The 17,922-nt window shown below is 64.7% G+C and overlaps 2 protein-coding genes and 1 long non-coding RNA gene across 3 annotated transcripts; 2 read left to right on the forward strand and 1 right to left on the reverse strand.

Moving 5' to 3' along the window:
* Nucleotides 1-369: 369 nt before the first annotated feature.
* Nucleotides 370-8,082, reverse strand: IGFBP4 (insulin like growth factor binding protein 4). The gene is made up of 4 exons (XM_065856191.2): nucleotides 7,596-8,082; nucleotides 3,003-3,157; nucleotides 2,674-2,808; nucleotides 370-2,389 (listed from the first exon to the last, which is right to left on the reverse strand). Exons 1-4 carry the CDS (start codon nucleotides 8,065-8,067, stop codon nucleotides 2,261-2,263), a joined length of 891 nt encoding a protein of 296 aa, XP_065712263.2. The 5' UTR covers nucleotides 8,068-8,082; the 3' UTR covers nucleotides 370-2,260.
* Nucleotides 8,083-10,619: 2,537 nt separating this feature from the next.
* Nucleotides 10,620-16,855, forward strand: LOC136111587 (uncharacterized). Its single transcript, XM_071817961.1, has 22 exons — nucleotides 10,620-11,026; nucleotides 11,238-11,374; nucleotides 11,671-11,742; nucleotides 11,906-11,968; nucleotides 12,050-12,106; nucleotides 12,299-12,514; nucleotides 12,726-13,088; nucleotides 13,288-13,407; nucleotides 13,491-13,544; nucleotides 13,751-13,777; nucleotides 14,119-14,220; nucleotides 14,439-14,483; nucleotides 14,634-14,714; nucleotides 14,821-14,862; nucleotides 14,971-14,998; nucleotides 15,150-15,199; nucleotides 15,289-15,423; nucleotides 15,802-15,864; nucleotides 15,981-16,049; nucleotides 16,182-16,250; nucleotides 16,531-16,729; nucleotides 16,824-16,855. Exons 1-22 carry the CDS (start codon nucleotides 10,849-10,851, stop codon nucleotides 16,853-16,855), a joined length of 2,202 nt encoding a protein of 733 aa, XP_071674062.1. The 5' UTR covers nucleotides 10,620-10,848.
* Nucleotides 16,856-16,943: 88 nt separating this feature from the next.
* LOC139829625 (uncharacterized) lies at nucleotides 16,944-17,737 on the forward strand. Its single transcript, XR_011742202.1, has 2 exons — nucleotides 16,944-17,058; nucleotides 17,239-17,737. It is a non-coding gene; the product is annotated as an uncharacterized lncRNA (long non-coding RNA).
* Nucleotides 17,738-17,922: the final 185 nt, after the last annotated feature.

Genomic DNA, 17,922 nt, shown 5'->3' on the forward strand with positions numbered 1-17,922 from the left:
GGTTCCAACCGTTTTGTAACAACCTCAGCCCTTGTCCTGGGGGGCAAACCAGCTCAGGCGTGTTTTCCAAATCACTGCTATCCAGCGCCCCCATTTCCCCACCCCGGTGTCCCTTACCGGGCCCCACAGCCGGCCGTGCCCCTGGCAGGGGACACGCAGGTGGCTTTGGTGGCCAAATGGGGTCACGGGGAGTCTCTGGTTTAATTTGGCCAGTTTGGCAGGGGAGCGTTGCCATATGGCACCCACAGGAATGTGACGCTCAGCTGCATGGGATCCCTGCAGACCCCTCGCTCCCCCTCTGCTTTGCTTCCCCACCTCCTGCTCTTTAAAGCGACGCAAAGATAAAAATACGCTTGATAGAAACACAGGAAAAGTTAAATACAGTAATTACCTTTCTTTTTTTTTCTTTTTGAAGATACAAAGGTTCAAGTTTACTGTAAAAGAGGGTCGGTGCTACATGGGAATCCGAAGGGACGGGCTTGGCCCAGGAGGAACCGACAGAAATCACATCGGCGTGGAAAACGCCGCTGGGGTTGGGGAGCCTTACGCTGGTATATGATCACGTGTAAATACAGCCTTAAACTACAGGAGAGACGATATAAAACACTGGAGCCCTCTGAGCCATCATGCACCCCGCCGTGGTACCCGGCACGGTACCCACCCCATCGTGGCGCTGCTGCGGCATCCTGCATCCCATCACGCTGTTGCCATGGCATCCTGCATCCCATCACGCTGTTGCCATGGCATCCTGCATCCCGCCATGGTGCTGGCATGGCATCCTGCATCCCACCATGGTGTTGCCATAGCATCCTGCATCCCGCCATGGTGTTGCCACAGCATCCTGCATCCCGCCAGCACAGCCACATGGGACCAGCACTGTGAGCTGCCACGGTCCCCAGTGTCACCTCCCTGCACCCCGGGAAACCCATCCTTTGTGCGGTGGCACCCGGGGGCTCTGGTAGGGGCAGGGACATCCTCGTTGGTACCAGGGACTGGGGGCAAAAGGGTGTTTCACTAAAACTGAAACATTTCATTCCCATTGGGGGCCTTGGCACCCACCACCATGGCCAGGGCAAAACCACACAAGAAACCCAAACCTCCCACTGCAGCCACGGAGCCGGGGGGGTGGGAAGGGGAAGGCTGGTAAAACCCCCTCTGTCTTTGGCACAATTGCCATGGTAGCCAGCGTGGCCATTTCTCACCTGAAACACATTTAGGTGAAAAATTACCAGCCTAGCTTGAAAAGAAAGAAAAAAGCTACAAAAATAGTCACAATTTCTCAGCTGAGAACTTTGTGCTGGCGAAACAGATCCCGTCACTGGGGACGTTCCAGAAATTCATCCCGGTTTTGTCACGTTGGCCAAGTTGGAAGAAGAGAACACAGAAACCATGCCTCGTTCTGCAGGGATGGAGGATTTCAGCCTCGAGGGGCCCCCCGCTCAGTTTTAACATCCCAACAACCACATTTCTTAAATATTAAAAATGTTTGAGGAAGCAAAAGAAACACCAAAGAAGCCCTTCCTGCCGGGAGGTGTTTCCTGGGTGTCCTTTGTCCCCTAACCCTCCCCTTGGACCCAGCGCCCATGGGGTCTCACTCAACCCCCCATTTCACCCTGGGGATGGGACAGATGGGACGGGACGGATGGGAGGAAAACGCTGGGCTGAGGGGCAGGTGGTTCCAGGGCTGGGGGCTGCAGTGGGGACGGGGAAGGTCTCGTATTGCTCAGTGCGGCCGCGATGCCCATCGCACGGACACGATTCAGGCAAGATGGAGCCAAGGAGGGTCCCAGGCAGGCGGTGGCAAGGAGAGGGCTCTGTGGACCCCCTCCCCAATTGCACAGGCTCCCCCATTCCTTGCCTGGGTAGCCTCCCGCTGTTGGAAAGGGCAGGATGAGGCACTTCTCCTGCTGCCACACACAGAGACGCGGTGCGGACGGCAAGGCACTGCGGACAGGGTGCTGCCGCGGCAGCGTGGGGGTGCTGGCCTCCCGCTCCCCCCGGGCAGCACCTGTCCACGCCAGTGTCCGTGCGGGATAGCGGTGCCGCTGGCACGTGCCGGGGACCCCCCGGCTAGTGGTCATGGCGCAGGTCGCGGTGCTGTGCCCCGTGCCGTGGGCAGCCCATGGCGCAGAGCACAGCGGCGATCCAGGGTCCCCCGGCACCGGGGGCTGCTCGGCGGTCACGTCCCCTCTCTCGCTCTCCTACGCAGCCCCGCTGGGTGTCCTGGCCGCGGCACGGCGCGGGGCCGTCGCGGTGGCGCTCACATGCTGTCTGCCAGCTGGTGACAGTCCAAGTCCCCTTTCAGCTCCAGGAAGCCCGGCAGCTTCACCCCCGTCTTGCGGTCCACGCACCAGCATTTGCCCCGCTGCCCGTCCAGTGCCGGGTGACACTGAGAGGAGGAGGGGACAGGTTTGGTGAGGGGCGCCCAGCCTGGCACACACGGACCCGTCCCCATGGGCTGCCAGGCTGGGGTGACCTGCAGCTCTCACGGGGGCTCTGCCACCCCATCCCACAAAGCAAAGGGCTCCACAACACCCCAAGGTGGTTCCCACCGCAGCCAGGAGCTCCGGGTGCCACGGCCCAGCATTGGCCCATCTGTGCCCCCTCCCCACTTCTGCAAAATACCCCCACGCAAGCAACCCCCGCACTGTGACGGGCGAGAGCCCGTCCTACCTGCTTGGGGTGGAAGTTGCCGTTGCGGTCGCAGTTGGGGATGGGGATGACGTACAGGTCCTCGTGCGTGCGGGTCTGCGAGGCCGCCAGCCGCTCCAGCGCCCGGTGCAGCTCACTCTGGCACGAGCCTTGTGCCTATGGGAAACAGGGGGCTGAGCCGACAGCGGGGCTGGAACGTGCCCCCCACCACGGCACCCTGGGACCCCAACCCTTGGGGCTGCTCCACAAGCACCAGCTTCAACCCCTGCTCCTGCCCCAGCGTGCTAAGCACCCATCCTGCCCTCCCCACCCCGGTGCCGGCGCCCGCCGCGGTGCCGCGCGGTGCTCACTATGGGCCGCGTCTCCTCGCGGTGGTACGGGCTCCCACTGTTGCGCATCTTGTTGCCGTTGTTGACCCGCTTGGCCTGGTGCTTCTGCAGGCACTTGCGGTCGTGGATGCTGCAGGGGCTGAAGCTGTTGTTGGGGTGGTCGATCTCCTCCTTCTCTGCAAGGACACAAACTGGGGGGCTCAGTGCCCTGGGGGACCCCTGGAGATGGAGGTGCCCCCACAGAGCAACTTGTACCCGCAGGGATAATGTGCAGCTGGTGCTGTTGGATCCCACGTAGAATCATAGACTCATCAGATCAATTTGGTTGGAAAAGTCCCTCAAGATCATCGAGTCCAACCATTAACCCACCCCTAGCACTGCCCCATGTCCTGAGAACCTCATGTCCGTCTGTCCAACCCTCCAGGGATGGTGACTCCAGCACTGCCCTGCGCAGCCTGTTCCAATGCCCCACAGCCCTTTCCATCATCACCATCACCTTCCCCAGTCCCCACAGCCATCACCCCCAGCCCCAGGTCCCCTCCTGTCTCTGTCACTGCATTGAGCTCTCCCTGCAACACCATGAAAGGCTCTGGGGAGCTTTTATGACTCATTAGCCACGATTCATGGGCTTATTGCCATGTGTCTGTTATTACAGGGTTGCAAATGCACATCGCAAGAGCACAGGGCAGTTGCTCCAGTGTGCTCCAACACGAGGGCCTGGCCAACCATGCGCCAACAGGCACCAGATGTATGGAGCTGGAAAATGACCCCGGGATGCACAGCCAGGGAGCCCCCGGTGTCCCCAAAAGCTGCCCGTGGGGAGCTGCAGCGGGACCGGAGGCAGCAGGGCTGTGGGAGGGGGGCCGTGCTCTGCCCCCGCAAAGCCATGAAAGAAGAGATTCCTGGAATAAGAAAGTTAATCTCCCGCGGGGCCGAGCCCAAAAGGCGGCGCTTGGCATCCTCGCCTGCGCCAGGAGCGCAACCAAACTGCGATCCCAGATGTTGGCAGCTGGAGGGACCGTCATGAGACCCGAGCTCTCGGCGTGACTTGATTTTTCAAAAAGCTGCCGATTCCTCAGGTTTGAGGCTCTAAGAGGAAAGCAGCCAGGGCTCCCTGCCTGAGTTTATCCCAGGGTTGGGCTTATACCAATCAATATTGCTGCTGTCAACAGGAAAAACCCTCCCAAAGCAGGCGGGGGGGGATCACGGTGCAGCGGGGGTGGAAGCGCCCAGGGGGTCACAGGGTGACACAGGCAGCGGGTTTGGAGCCACAATCTCCTGCCCACCACATCCCCAGCCCCGGTCTCCCATCGGCACCTCGTGCAGCAGCTCCCGGCAGCGAAGGGTTCCTGGACCCGCTCCCAGTTAAGCCCGGTTAAAGTTCACAGCGAAGCCCCGATCAAATCCTTTTCCTTCATTCGTGGTATTTGCTTTTTGTTTAATCTGTCCTTTTTTTTTTTTTCCAGGAAATGGCTCATGCCCTTGAAATTTGAAACACAAACGCAAAGTCTCCGGGACCCCGCGCAGAGCGATGCCAGCCCCGGCGGCACCGACCATGGGGCCGTGGCGCAACGTGGGTGCTGGCGGCAGAGCCCAGCGGGGGCTCAGGGGGGCCCAGAAGGGATTGTCCCTCCCTTCCCTGCCTCCCCCTGCACATCCTTGGGGTGAGACACAAGGAAGAGCCAGGCGGGAGGTTTGGCATTGGTGGGACCACCGTACCAAAGTCCCAGCATCTCCATGCGCTGCTCCCATGTCATGGAAAGGCAGGACCAGGAGGCACCGGGCACGGACAAACTCCCCTCCTCCCCCCGCCAGCCGCCTCCAAAGGGTCAAATCTCCCAGCTTAAAGAAAACCAGATGCCAATAATATTTTCATAAGGTCACATGAAATAGCGGTGCCTCTGGGCAGCAGGGTGGCTCTCGGCCAGCACCCGGCTCTGGGTCTCTTCTCCCAAGTAAGAAGCCATAGGACAAGAGGAAACAGCCTGAAGTTGTGCCAGGGGAGGTTTAGATTGGAAATTGGGAACTATTGCTTCCCCAAAGGGCTGTGGGGCATTGGAACAGGCTGCCCAGGGCAGTGCTGGAGTCACCATCCCTGGAGGGTTGGACAGACGGACATGAGGTTCTCAGGACACGGGGCAGTGCCAGGGCTGGAGGAATGGTTGGACTCCATGATCTTGAGGGACTTTTCCAGCCAAAATGCTTCTATGACTCTGTGGTTGGAGCTGGGGGAAGCCCCTCTGCTTGGTTTGGGATGGAAGTGGGTGCCAGGGGGATGGGAACGGGTGCTGCCCCGTCCCGGCAGGAGGGAGGGTTTCTGCCCAGCCTCCTGCTTGGCCCGCGGACAGGAGACACAAACGAGTCATTCAGCATCGCCTTCAATTAATGGGAGCTGCAAATGAGGTTGGCCACGTGCCGAACTTGTGATTCACCGCGCTGAGCCCGAGGGAGCGGTGAAGGGCTCCGGGCTCCACCACGCGGCTCCCATGGGAGGAGAGTCCAGGGCAGCGAGCAAAGCCCCAGGACCGTGTGTGTGTCCATGGGAGAGGGACAAGTGTCCCAAGGCTGCATCTCCACCCCCCTGTATCCCACCAGCCCAGGCACAAAGGACCCCACGTGCCCCATGGAACAGAGGGGACACATCCATGTGTCTGTGGCCAACATGACACATTGGCTACTGTGAGTGCCAGCACCCTCTGCACCCCCATCTGGCACCCTGGTGTCACCCGCGGGTGGTCCTGGCAGGGCCACAGTGCAGTGGGGTGGCCCAGGAGCCAGCCTGGAGGGACCAGGGTCCTGCATAAGGTCCCCAGACCCACATCCAGAGGAGAGGGTCTTGGGTCAGAAGAGCAGCCGCCCGCTCCCTCGCTTCCTAGAAACTCCTGTTCCAGAAACGCGGTTTCTGCGTGAACCAAGAGGCTCTTTCCTGGCGATGGAGCAGGGAACCGTCGGCCAGCCCCTCGAAAAGCCCAGCCCCCGCTGATCCCAGCCTCTTCCCTGGAATGCGGAGCCCCCCGGGCCGAGCCCCCAGACAAAGTGTTTACTGTACGAGCTGCACGTCAACCGCTTCCCCAGCCGCCCACCCACTGCAGCCTCCGCTCGCCAGGCACCCACTCAGCCCCGGGGGATGCGGGCGCAGCCGAGGGACACCTGCTCCATACACCCCTGGTCCTAAAAAGGCATTTAGGAATAGAATTTAAGTCCCTTCTGCTTACCCAGAGGGGACACATCGGATGCACCGGCTGTGCCAGGGTGCGCTCGCTGTGCCAGGCGGGGCTGTGGTGGCAGCGATGGAGCCCACAGCCCCCAGCTGGCACTGGGTTGCTGGAGCGGGACAGGGATGTCCCACTGGGATCTTCCAACCCCTTGGTTGGAAGCAACGTGCTGCAGGGTGTCCTGCCCCCTGTCCTGGGTAAAGGGGCTCGCTGCCGCCCTCTCCCCCGTCCTGCCACCTGCGACGCTGCAGGCACGGTGCCCAGCGGGCGAGCCCGGCTGCCGCGGCCACCCACCCATCCCCAGCATGGCCAAAACACCGTGGGAAGGAAGGGAAAAAAACTGCAAGTCTGTTTCCTAAAGGCTCTGGGAAAAAATGTTGCGTTACACGGGGCACGGCCAAAACCAACAGGCCTTGGCAGCCCAACACAGCCCCGGGCCAGGGAGCCCAGACGGTTCCTGCAGGATGTGGGATGAAGACAGACAGACGGGGCAGGGGGTCTCTGCAGCGGACATTGCGCTGAGCACTCACAGCCATCTCCTGCCCATGGAGAGGAGCAGCCGCAGGGCCCCATCTGCAAAGGGCACTCCAGGGGACACCAGCAGGGCTGCCATGGACCAGCCATGCGAGGAGGGAATGGAGCGGGGATCCAGCCCTCGGGGCGGACAGGGGTGAACGCTGCTCCAGCCCCTTCTGCCCCCTGGGGAGCTCCAGGTGACGCTGTGCAGGGACACAGGGCCAGGCGAGCTCACGGACCGTCCCGTGGCAGGATGCTGCCCCCCCAGGAGTCGCTCTGTTCCACTGTCAAAGCTACGGCACAACCTGCGCAGCTCTGGGGCTGGGTTCCCAGCACAGAGCCCAGCGCAGAGCCCAGCCTGACCCGCCGGCGAGGGAAGCAGGTGCCCCGAGGCCTCTTTCCTGTTTCCTCCTGGCTGTGCAGGCAGAGCTGCCGGCAGCATCCCAGGGAAAGGGCAAGGCAGGGGTCACCATGCAACGGGAGCTTCCCCAGCAACAGGGACCTGTCCCCAGGGGCTGCGAGTGCATGCAGGACCCTGAGCTGCTTCGCCACCGCTGGACTGTCTGCAGCCAGGGCATGGCAAGTGATGAGTCCCTGGAGCCACCAACCATGGATAAGGGTGACACAAATGTGACCTGCTGGTCTGTGGGACTTCAAGCAGCTGAGCGCTGCTTCATCCCCTGGGACATGGTCCACGCACTCCCACCCCCAGGCTGTCCCATCCCGTCCCACCTCAGGGTCCATGCCCCACTCCAAGCCCTGTGTCCCCAACTCTTGCCAAGCAAGTGGAGATAGGGTTGGCACAAATGGGCGCTGCTCGGGGGCACTGCTGGTCACCCAGCATCCACCCTTCACCCCTCGGCCACCCCAGGACCAGCCTTACCTGGGGGATGGAGACTCTCCTGGATGGCCTCGACGTCGGCCAGGTCGGTGCAGATGCCCTGGCCGTGCATGAGGGTGTGCAGGGGCCGGGGCACCCCCCGCGGGGGGTAGCAGCGCAACCCGGCGCCGCAGCGGGCGGTGTAGACGCCGCAAGCGGTCCCGCGGCCGAGCGCGCAGGTTGCGCAGCAGCCGCAGCCGGGTTCCCGCACCAGCTCCGCGCAGCCCTGCGGCGCTTTGCACCGCGCCAGCCGCTCCTCCGAGCACGGCGGGCACTGGATCGCCTCCTCGCCGCCCACCGGCCCCGCCGCCGCCGCCAGCAGCAGCAGCAGCAGCAGCAGCAGCGGCAGAGCGCGCCCGGCGGCCCCGCGCATGGCGGCCCCGCTCCGCGCCGCTCCGCGCCCGCGCTCCGGCCCGCTGCTGGCGGCGCTGGGCTGGCGGCGGGATCGGGGCGGCGGCGGCTTTATGCGGCCCATGGCCACACCTCCCACCGCCGGCACCGGGGCCACCGGCGGGGCCGCCCCCGCCGCCACCGGGAAGCCACCGGGGAGAGCCGCTCCCCGCCGACGGGGGTGGCGGCGGCAGCGGCAGCGGCGGCTTCAGCACCGGGGAGGGCGGCTTCAGCACCGGGGCCTCTGGAGGAGCAGCTCCGGTGCCGGGCAGCCCGGAGACCCCTAGCCCTGCACGCCCCGAACGCCCCCAGTGACCACCCGCCACCCCTTCGCAGCCCCGTTGCCCCCGGCAGCTGCCCCGACACCCTGCCCGCCGCCGCCTTCCCGGTCCTGAGAGCAACTGGGATGAACTGGGAGGGGTGGGAAGCATACGGGGCTGCATCGCGGGGACTGCGGCCAAAAGCCTCAGGGTGCGGTAGCCCGGGGTGGGCTCCGGGCCCCGGGGGTCCACGGCGGGAGCAAAAGCGCTGCCAGTGAAACAGCATCACCCCCAGTCTGCCAGGGCCGCCCCGGGGCGGCATCGCCGGCTCCCCCAGACCCCTCCCGGTCCCGCACAGGCCCATGATAAGTTGAAAGCTGCCGGCATCTAGTGGCTATTGCTGAAAATTGGGAGGGAGGCGGGCGGAGAACCCGAGCATCCCTCCCCGGGGCTCCGGGCAGAGGCGGCCGGGCAGCACCGCGGGACGGCGGAGGCCCGGGAGACGGCAGGGACCAGCCCTTGTGCTCGGGGGGACGGTCCCCGAGCATCACCTGGCGGCCTGGTGACCTGCGAGCTGCGCCCAGGGGCACCTGAGCCAGCGGCGGGCATGGGGCAGCCAGGGGACCCACCTGGTCATGTCAGGGGGTCTTGGACACAGCCCAGGGTGGCTGCACAGCCTTGCTCCCCCTGTCCTGAGTGAGATGCCACAACACCTGGGCAGGCCGTGCATGGGCTGCGTGTCCCCCACCACCTGGATCACGGAGAGGGTGACAAGGACTCAGAGAGCCCTTCTCCCTGTCCTGGGCACAGGATGCACTGTGGCCAGGGCGAAGGCAGAGACTTGTTAAACTCATGCCATGGGATGAGCAGCGGGATCCTCTGCACCACGTATGTGGCAATCCAACTGCCATTAAACACTCAGGCGCTGTGGGGTCCTGGTGTGGGGCTTGGCGCAGCGAGTGGGTTGTGGGGCAGCATCTCGGGAGTGGACAAAGTTTCAAATGGGTTCTGAGAAGAGGGGGCTGCCCCATGGTGATGTGCAAGTGGATGCACCCGCTCTGCCCTGGAGCGATCCTGCCCCTGCGCAGCAGCTCCTGCCCCAGCTCCGCTCACCATGGGGCAGGGCTGTCCCCAAGCATGGGTGGCAGAGCTCAACGGGCTGCTCTGTGGTGAAGGCATGAGGGGGGTCATGCCGGGGCCAAGCGGTGGTTGTTCCCAGCAATTCAGTGCAGCACAGGACAGGAGCAGACACAAGACCCTGTGCAGGTGTGATACGGAACATCGCTTGTTTCATCAGGCAAGAGGAAAGAAGGTGGGGAGCAGTGAGTGAACAAAAAGCCAGCTCCCCAGCATGCTTACAGCCCGAGCTCAGCGTATTGCAGCCCCCGTGAGAGGAACCGAGCCAGCCTGGAACAGCCGCCAGGACAGCGCGCGCAGTGGCCGTGACTTGGGGCAGAGGCGCCAGCCTTGACACAGCGTCCAAGCCAGGGCCAAACCCAAACAGGTGCCCAGCCCTGCTCGGGCTGCGACACCTTATCAGGCCTTGGCAACGCTGAGCGCCCGCTGGGGAGACTGTTTTGTCTGCAGTAGCAGCAGTGGCAGCGCTGGCAGCCGGTGGGGCATGCGGGGGACAGGGACACGCTTGCTGTAGAGCCCTGGGAGATGTCCCCTCCTCTGCCAGGCACAGCTCCTCCGGGTCCCCATCCCAGCACCATCCTGCGTGATGTAGAGGGGTCCAGACCTGGTGCACCCCACAGCCATGCTGCCCCCCACCCCGAGATCACAGCCCTGCAGCCAGGGAGGGTGCTTGGTGCACAGAGCTCGGTGGAGCCCCGCGCTCCCAGCCCCAGGGCTCTTTGTGCTCCCAGTGTGGCTTTCCCAGCCTCAGAGGCTGTTTGGGGTTCCTGAGGCTGTGCAGACCCCGTCTGCTTCTCTGTGACTGTGCCCAGCAGGTCTGGAGCTGCCCCAGCACCAGGGAGAGGCTGCAGGTCAGGGGGGGAGCTGGTGGTGGGAGATGGCTGGAAACCCCCAGCCAGGGGTGGCCCTGACAGAGCTGGGGTGACACAGGGGACGTGGTGACCGCACACACATCAGGGCACAGGTTTCCCACCCGCTGCAGGACCCTGGTGCCTCCTGGGCTCTCGCAGCCCCATCCCCAGGGCTCACCCCAGCAAACCCATGAGCCCACGTCCGTCCCCCCATGGCACCAGGCACCGGGCAGACCCCACGGAGCAGGCGGCTGCTCTCCCTGCGGCCAGTGCCCCCTGCTCCACTCCCCTCCTCGCTGCTTCTACTCCCCATTTCCATAAGCATCTCCTCCCTGGCCCTCCCTCGCATGGGTTCCAGCAGCTCCTCCTGGCCCTGGCTCCTTTCCCTGCGGTTCCCGGCTGCCCTCCTTATCCCTGGCTGAGGTGACCCGGCCACACGGGTGCTCAGCCCCCCCGGATGCGGCCCGTGGGGCGCGGGTGTCGGGGCGGCCCAGGGGCGTGGCGGGCGGTGCCGTGATAACCGCGGGAGCCGTGCCTGGGACACGGGAGCAGCCGGCGTGGGCCAGCAGGATGAGCCAAAACCCCTCATCGTGAGCAGCCTGGCCCCAAGGCAGCAGCATGGGGTCTGGTGGTCCCCAGCGCCTCCTCCGTGCGCTCTGCATCCTCTCAGTGCTGGCTGAGCATCTGCCCAATGCAACAGCCCAGTGGTTTTACCCCCTGGGCGCAGAGGACACCACCCCAGATCCAAGCATCAGCCCCGCGGCCCCCACAGGACCTGCTCTGGATGTGGAGGAAGGTAGGAATGGCGGGATGGGGGCACAGCCTCCCCTGCACCCCAGGAAGGAGGAGGCACCTCCGGAGTAAGACTGGAAGGTCACTGTGGGGTGCTGGGGTGCTGGTGACACCGCTGTGGCCGCAACAAATGCTGGGAACTGGGAGTGCTGTGCCACCCCAGTCCCCCGTCCAGCTCTGCCGCCTTGCACCCCATCGCCCTTTTGCTCCTGCAGATGCTGGCAGTGTGGAGCCCCCCCGGAAGGTGCTGCTGAGCAAACCCCCGCTGGCGATGGCCCCCAGAGGCCGGCAGTCCCTTGCCAGGGGGGCAGCGAAGGCTCCGGGCCATGCTCTGCCGCGCACGCGAGGCCAGGTGCTTTTCCCCAGGCAGCGTCCCCCCTGACTCCCCCAGCCCTCCTGAGCCCCCCCAGCCGCTGCTGGGCCCCTCGCTGCGTCCTTCCCCTTATCTGTGCCCTGCTCCAACCTCTGAGCTCAGCTGCCTCTGCCCCCTTGGAAAGGAGCCATGGCAGCTCCCGGTGTCCCCCCGCATGATGCAGCCCCACGGCAGCACGGGGGCTCAGCTCCCACCCCGGGCTATGGGCTGCGGAGGGGTCCCATGTACCCCCGGGATCCCCCAGCCCCATGCTGAGTGCTCCCTATCTGTCCCAGCAGCACCGACCCACGGCTGCCCCAGAGATCTTTGAGGGGAGCGCAGAGGAAGAGGAGTTCCTGCAGATCCAGGTGGTGCAGGGGACCTGGTCCCTGAGGGGCTGCAAAGGGCAGCCTGGGATAGGCACCCAGGCGAGGGGTGCTGGGGGACACGGGCTGGCAGGGCGGGATGGGGACAGTGCTGCAGGGGACGGGGACGGTGCTCGGGGTCTCCCTCAACCTCTTCTCTGCACAGACAACAGCGAAAGGGCTGCCCCAGCGGGTGCTCCTGGCCCCAGAGATGGATCCTGCCCTCCAGGTGAGCTGTGCACAGGGTGCCCGTGCTGGTCCCTGCAGCCGGGGGTCCTGTTCCCCACCTCACCGCTCTCTCCCCCTCCAGATGCACAACAGGTCCAGCTGCGTCTGCTCCGTGCGCCCCGGCCCTCCTGGTCCAAAGGTGCGGGGTGTGAATGTGTCCCCGGGAAGAGGCACAGGGACCCGCTGGGACAAATCCCTTGGCTCTTTTGGCCCTTCAAAACCTTTTCTGCTTTGGATTTGGACTCTGGCTTCGGGGTCTGGGTTGGGAGGCCAGCAAATGGAAGCACTGGAAGTCAGGAGCAGGGAGCCAGGCTCTGCCTTTCCCCGACAGGGAGAGAAAGGCGACCGAGGGTTCCCAGGAGAGAGGGGCCAGCCCGGATTTTCTGGGGAGAAAGGGAAGACTGGCAGCCCAGGGCAGCCGGGTCACCAGGGTCCCCGGGGCCCCCCAGGTCCTCCGGGACCGCCGGGGCCCCCAGGACCACCTGGCACCTGGGGAGGCAGGAGCCCACCCATGGCCGCTGCCCTTCCCAGGGGATCGGAGAACGAGGTGAGTGGTGGGATGGGGACACCGGCAGGCGATGGCGGGTGGATGGGGGACGCTGGCTGCAGTGCCTGTCCTTGGCTGGACCAGCAGGGATGGGGAGGGCTGGGCTGCAGGGCTGGGGGACCGGCAGCCCAAGGGAGGGGGACCAGGGGATGGGACATGGCCATTCGCTGACTGCTCTCTCTTTCCTGTCTCCCTCCAACCCAACACGCAGCTGGGAGCATCCAGCCCTGCAGGGAACCCGGGACCCCCAGGCCCCCCTGGGCTGCCCGGCCAGCCTGGACCCCCAGGCTACCCAGGCCATGAAGGGCCCCCAGGGGTCCCTGGGCGGGACGGGAAGCCGGGACCCCCTGGCCCTCCAGGACCTGTGGGACCACCCGGTTTCCCTGGGGCTGAAGGAGCTCCAGGGTCTCCAGGTTCAGCAGGACCAGATGGACCCCCAGGGGCACCAGGACTCCCAGGACCACAAGGTCCCCCTGGGGTACCTGGGCACGAAGGACCCCCTGGTCCCACTGGACCTGCATCACTCCCTGGCAAACCCGGGCTCCGAGGGGAGCCAGGATTCCCTGGGTTAAAGGTAAAGGGTTCCTGCATATCCATGTCCCTGGGGCCAGAGCAGAGCCACTGGAGGTGGGGATGGAGCAGCCGGGTTCACTGGACCCTCACTCTGCCCCGGGGGGCTCTGGAGCCGCCCCAGCCCTGTGGCTGCAGGGACTGGGGAGATGCGAGGTGCTGAGCTCCCCATGCTCACTGCCCCACGCACCGTGTGCCGGCAGGGCGAGAAGGGCGAGTACGGACTGCCAGGCATGCCAGGGAGCCCCGGCCGCACCGGGGAGACGGGCGCCCCGGGTGCGCCTGGTCCCATGGGGCCACCAGGGCCACCAGGGGACTACAGGGTGAGTAGGGGGTCCTGGGGCTGGGGGTGCTCGGGGGTGAGGGGCAGCCCCCGTGTTCACCCCAACACGTCCTCGCTTTCCAGTGCGACTCGCGCCACGCAGGGCACCGGGAAACGGCTGGGCCACCGGGCCCCAAGGTGAGCCGGGGAAGCAGCCACCGTGGGCGATGGGGGCACGGGGATGGCATCGGCCATGGCTGCTCCCCAGTGTCAGCACCGAGACCAAACAGCTCCATGGCGGGTGTCACCCCATGGAGGGAGGCACAGCACTGTGCCAGGGGACTGGGGGGACCTGGGAACCCCTAGAGCTGGGGTGTCAAGAGACCTCTCTGCTTTCCTTCCAGGGAGAGAAGGGCGACCCTGGAGAGCGGGTTTGTAGCCGTGGGCACTGGCTTGGGGGAGCTGGCTGGGGAGGGGGCGCATCCCCATCCCTACACCCTGAGTGTGAACCCCTGAACCCCATGTGCTGCCTCCGCTCCCCTCAGCCCTCGGTGCCAGGGCAGAACCTCTGCCTCACCTGGGTGGCACCAAGTGTCCCCAGATGGGCACTGGGGTGGGGGGGCAGCGAGTCACACCATCCCCTGGGGCACATGAAAACACACATGTGCACACATGGAGCCTGCACACGTGTGCGCAGCCATGCACGCAGCACAGACCCATCCCCACCACCCAGCGCAGACTCTGATCGTGTCTCTCTCTGCGCCTCACCCAGGGGTGCTGCTACGGGGAACACGGGTGCAAACCGGGCCACCTCCCCTTCCCCGGCACCGGCGTCCAGCCCGGCTCCTGGGCGCCCATCAGCGGGTACCAAACGGTGAGTCCTCAGGGCTCATCGAACCCCATCATGGTGAGGGGTGTTCAGGGACCTCAGCCTGGCCCTGGGGACCCTGCAGCTGGAGCCCAGGCAGCCCCACAGGGCTCAGAGCCCCAGCTTGGGTTAAGGATGGAGGATGGAGGGATGGATGACAGAGAAGGGGAGGATTGAGAGGGGGAGGATGGAGATCAGCCTTCATCTTCCCTCTTTCTCTGCAGGGCGGCAAAGAGGAGCCAGAGATTTATGGAGCGATCATCCCCCATGTGAGAAACGCTGCCTGGCTCCCCTTTGCGCGCTGCCCTGGCCTGGGGAGGGATGAGGGACAGCAATGGGGTGTCTTATGGGGTGTCTTATAGATGCCCCCCCTCAAGGCAGCACCAAAATAGCACCCATCCCCCACTGCTCTACCACAGGGTCTTCGAGGTCTCCCTGGGAACCCCGGCCCTCCCGGCCCCCCCGGCCCCCCTGGAGCACCAGGTCTCCTCTACTTCAATGTAAGGGCCAGCACAGGCTGTGCACACACCTGTGCCAGCGCACACACACGTGTGAGTGTGCACAGCACCAGGGGTTCCCTGCCAACCCGCCTGTCTTTGCTTCCAGAGGCTTTACCCCAGCCGTGCCCAGCAGCCCTGCAAGCAGCCGGTAAGTCACAGCCTCACTGTCCCCAAGCGGGACCCTGTCCCCTCCCCATGTGCCAGGAAGGGCATCCCTGTGCCTGGTGACAGTAACAGACCCCACTTGCCTTTGCAGGCAGCCACCGACACAGGCTGGGCAGCAGGTACGGACATTTCTTGGGTGTTTTGGGGGCTCCAGCCTCCTCCCTTTTGCAAATCTCGGCTCCCTTCCTGGGCTCCCATCACCACCGCATCCACGGGAGCACGTACCCCTGTGCCGGGGCGCCCTGTGACCCCCTTCTCTGGGCTCTCCAGATGCTGACATCCCTCGGACGGAGCTGCCGGACTCCCGTGCCGATCTCCAGGTGCGTCCCAGCCACACCAGTGGGTGACCCCCCAGGGCTGTCCGGTTGTCCCGCTGCTGGGCCTTGACCTTTTCCATCCCCCTCTACAGCGCCAGACGTGGGTGTTCAGGTCCAAGGAGCTGATGCTGAAGTCGGGCAGCGCCGTGCCCGAGGGGAGCCTGGTGTACGTGCGGGAAGGGAGCAGCGCCTTCCTCCGGACCCCCACCGGCTGGAGCCGCCTCCTGGTACCGCGCACCGAGGACACCCCCCAGGGGTCCCTCACAAGGAGGGGGGGTCCAGCTGTGGCCCTGGCAAGGGGAACCAGGGTGGGTTTGGTGCTGGGGCAGCAGAGCCCCGGGAGGGAGCCGATTCATAGAGTCATTTTGATTGGAAGACCTTCAAGATCATGGAGTCCAACTGTTCCCCCAGCCCTGGCACTGCCACGTGTCCTGAGAACCTCATGTCCGTCTGTCCAGCCCTCCAGGGATGGTGACTCCAGCACTGCCCTGGGCAGCCTGTTTCAATGCCCCACAGCCCTTTGGGGAAGAAATGGTTCCCCAGATCCAACATAAACCTCCCCTGGTCCCCCTCTAACCCATCCCTCTACTCGTTGCATTGAGCAGCTGGAGGATTCAGAGTCGCTCTTCGCTGGTGACGACCCCTCCGCCTCCACCCCACAGTACCAGGTGAGGGGGCTGGGCAGCCACTGGGTCCCCTCACATCCCAGCAAAGGGACAGAGTCTCCTTTGCCTGTGGGGACAGGGACAGGCCCCTGCGGGACTGTCCTCTCCTTTCCATGCAGGCAGCAAAGCGGGCGCAGATGAAAGGTGACAACACGGGGACACCTGTGCTGGCCCAGACGCACTCACTGGTGAGCACTGCTGGTCCAGCCGTGCCAGGAGGGATGTGCCATGGAGAAGCAGTTGTGTTGGGATGGGGACAGTGCTGCACCCATGGCACTGGGACGGGTGTCCCCAGGCTGACCTGAGCTGCGTTATTCCAGGTCCAGAAGCAGGAGGGACAAGGGCTGCCCCAGATCCCACCAACCACCATCGCCCCACGGATCCCCTCGGTAAGCAATGCCCCCCTCCCTGGTTCCAGGAGTGGGTGACGAGTGGCCCAGCCATGCGAGAAGGGGGAGAGGTGCTGGGGGGACCCCTCTGGCTGGAGGCTTCACCCTCATGGCAAGGAGGGGAGCAGAGACCTCAACACCTGGCCATGCCCAAGCCTCCCCCAAACCCCCATCAGAGTGGTTCCAAAGAATGTTTATCGATATGGTGATAGGCGCTTTATATATATAAATATGAATATATATATTTTTAGATATATATATATATGCATCCCTTCTCCAGCTCCGTCTGGCTGCCCTGAACGTGCCCCTCGCTGGTGACATGAGCGGGGTCCGGGGTGCTGACCTGCAGTGCTACCGGCAGTCCCAGGAGGCTCAGCTCTATGGCACTTTCCGGGCGTTCCTGTCAGCCCCCACCCAGGACCTGGTCTCCATCGTCAAGAGGACGGACAGGACCCTCCCTGTCGTGAACCTGAAGGCAGGTACCCCCATCCCCTATGGGGGCTGCCGGTGGCAAAGCCCCACGGTCCCCGGTGAGCCTTGGCAGGGGAATCCTTGCCCGGTCCTGCACCCCAGCTGTGCTCAGCATTTGTGTTTTGGGGAGCTGAGAGGAACTGAGGGTAATTCATTGCCCACATGTGGTTGGGACAACAGCATCATCCTGGTCCCCAGCTCAGCGCCGCTTCTTGCTCCCGCAGGGCCAGCTGCTGGCCAAGTCCTGGAGCTCCCTCTTCAACGGCCAAGCTGGTGCCATCCCACGGGGCCCCATCTACTCGTTCAACGGGCGCAATGTCCTGACAGATCCCCTCTGGTGAGTCCAGCTGCGGGGTGGGCACCAGCAGGGTGTCCCCAAAAAAACACACCCATGCCAGGAGCCGGGGTGGGGGTCTGCAGCTCCTGGCGCTTGCACAGGTGCAGGAGCTGGTCCAAAGAGCTGGAGGTGCCCCAAGGGGTGTCCCCCAGCCGTTCTCACCCCCGTCCCCATCCGCAGGCCCCAGCGGCTGGCCTGGCACGGATCCACGCCGCGGGGCGGCCATGCGCGCCGGCGGGATTGCCAGGGCTGGCGCAGCTCGGGCCCCGGGGAGGGTCTGGCCGCCCCCCTGGGCGAGGGGAGGCTGCTGGCCGGGCAGCGGCACAACTGCTCCCAGGCGCTGGCGGTGCTCTGCGTGGAGGTGGCTTTCCCGTACCGGCACATGTGGTGACCCTGGCACTGGTGACCCCCATCTGCGTGCCCCAGGCAGCCCACCCTGTTCTGTGGGGCTGGGGAAACTGCCCCGTGGGCAGAAATGCAGCGTTGGACCCATGCAAGAGCATCGAGGGGACACGGACTCTGCGGCCAGGCTGTGCCGTGCTCGTCCGCGGCTGCACCATCCCTGCAGATCCCCGTGCCCCGGGGCAGCGGGGTGACGCCAGCCTGTGCATGCCCACCTCCCTGCACCTCGAGCAAAGCGAACTTTGTCACCGCCCCAGAAATAAAGACACAAAAAACATGTTTTGGATGAAATGCAACACTCTGTTACGGGGGGCAGTACCCAGGACATTGCGTGCTGCAGCGAGGGGCATGGTGGGGCACACCGCAGCCAGCCTGGGGACGGGAGAGAGGGTCTGGAGCCATGTGTGTACCCCCTGAAACTTCCCAGTGCATCCCAGAGCCCTTCCCAGCACACCGGACCGC

This window comes from Patagioenas fasciata, chromosome 22 (genome assembly GCF_037038585.1).
Source record: "Patagioenas fasciata isolate bPatFas1 chromosome 22, bPatFas1.hap1, whole genome shotgun sequence".
Lineage (NCBI taxonomy): Eukaryota > Metazoa > Chordata > Aves > Columbiformes > Columbidae > Patagioenas > Patagioenas fasciata.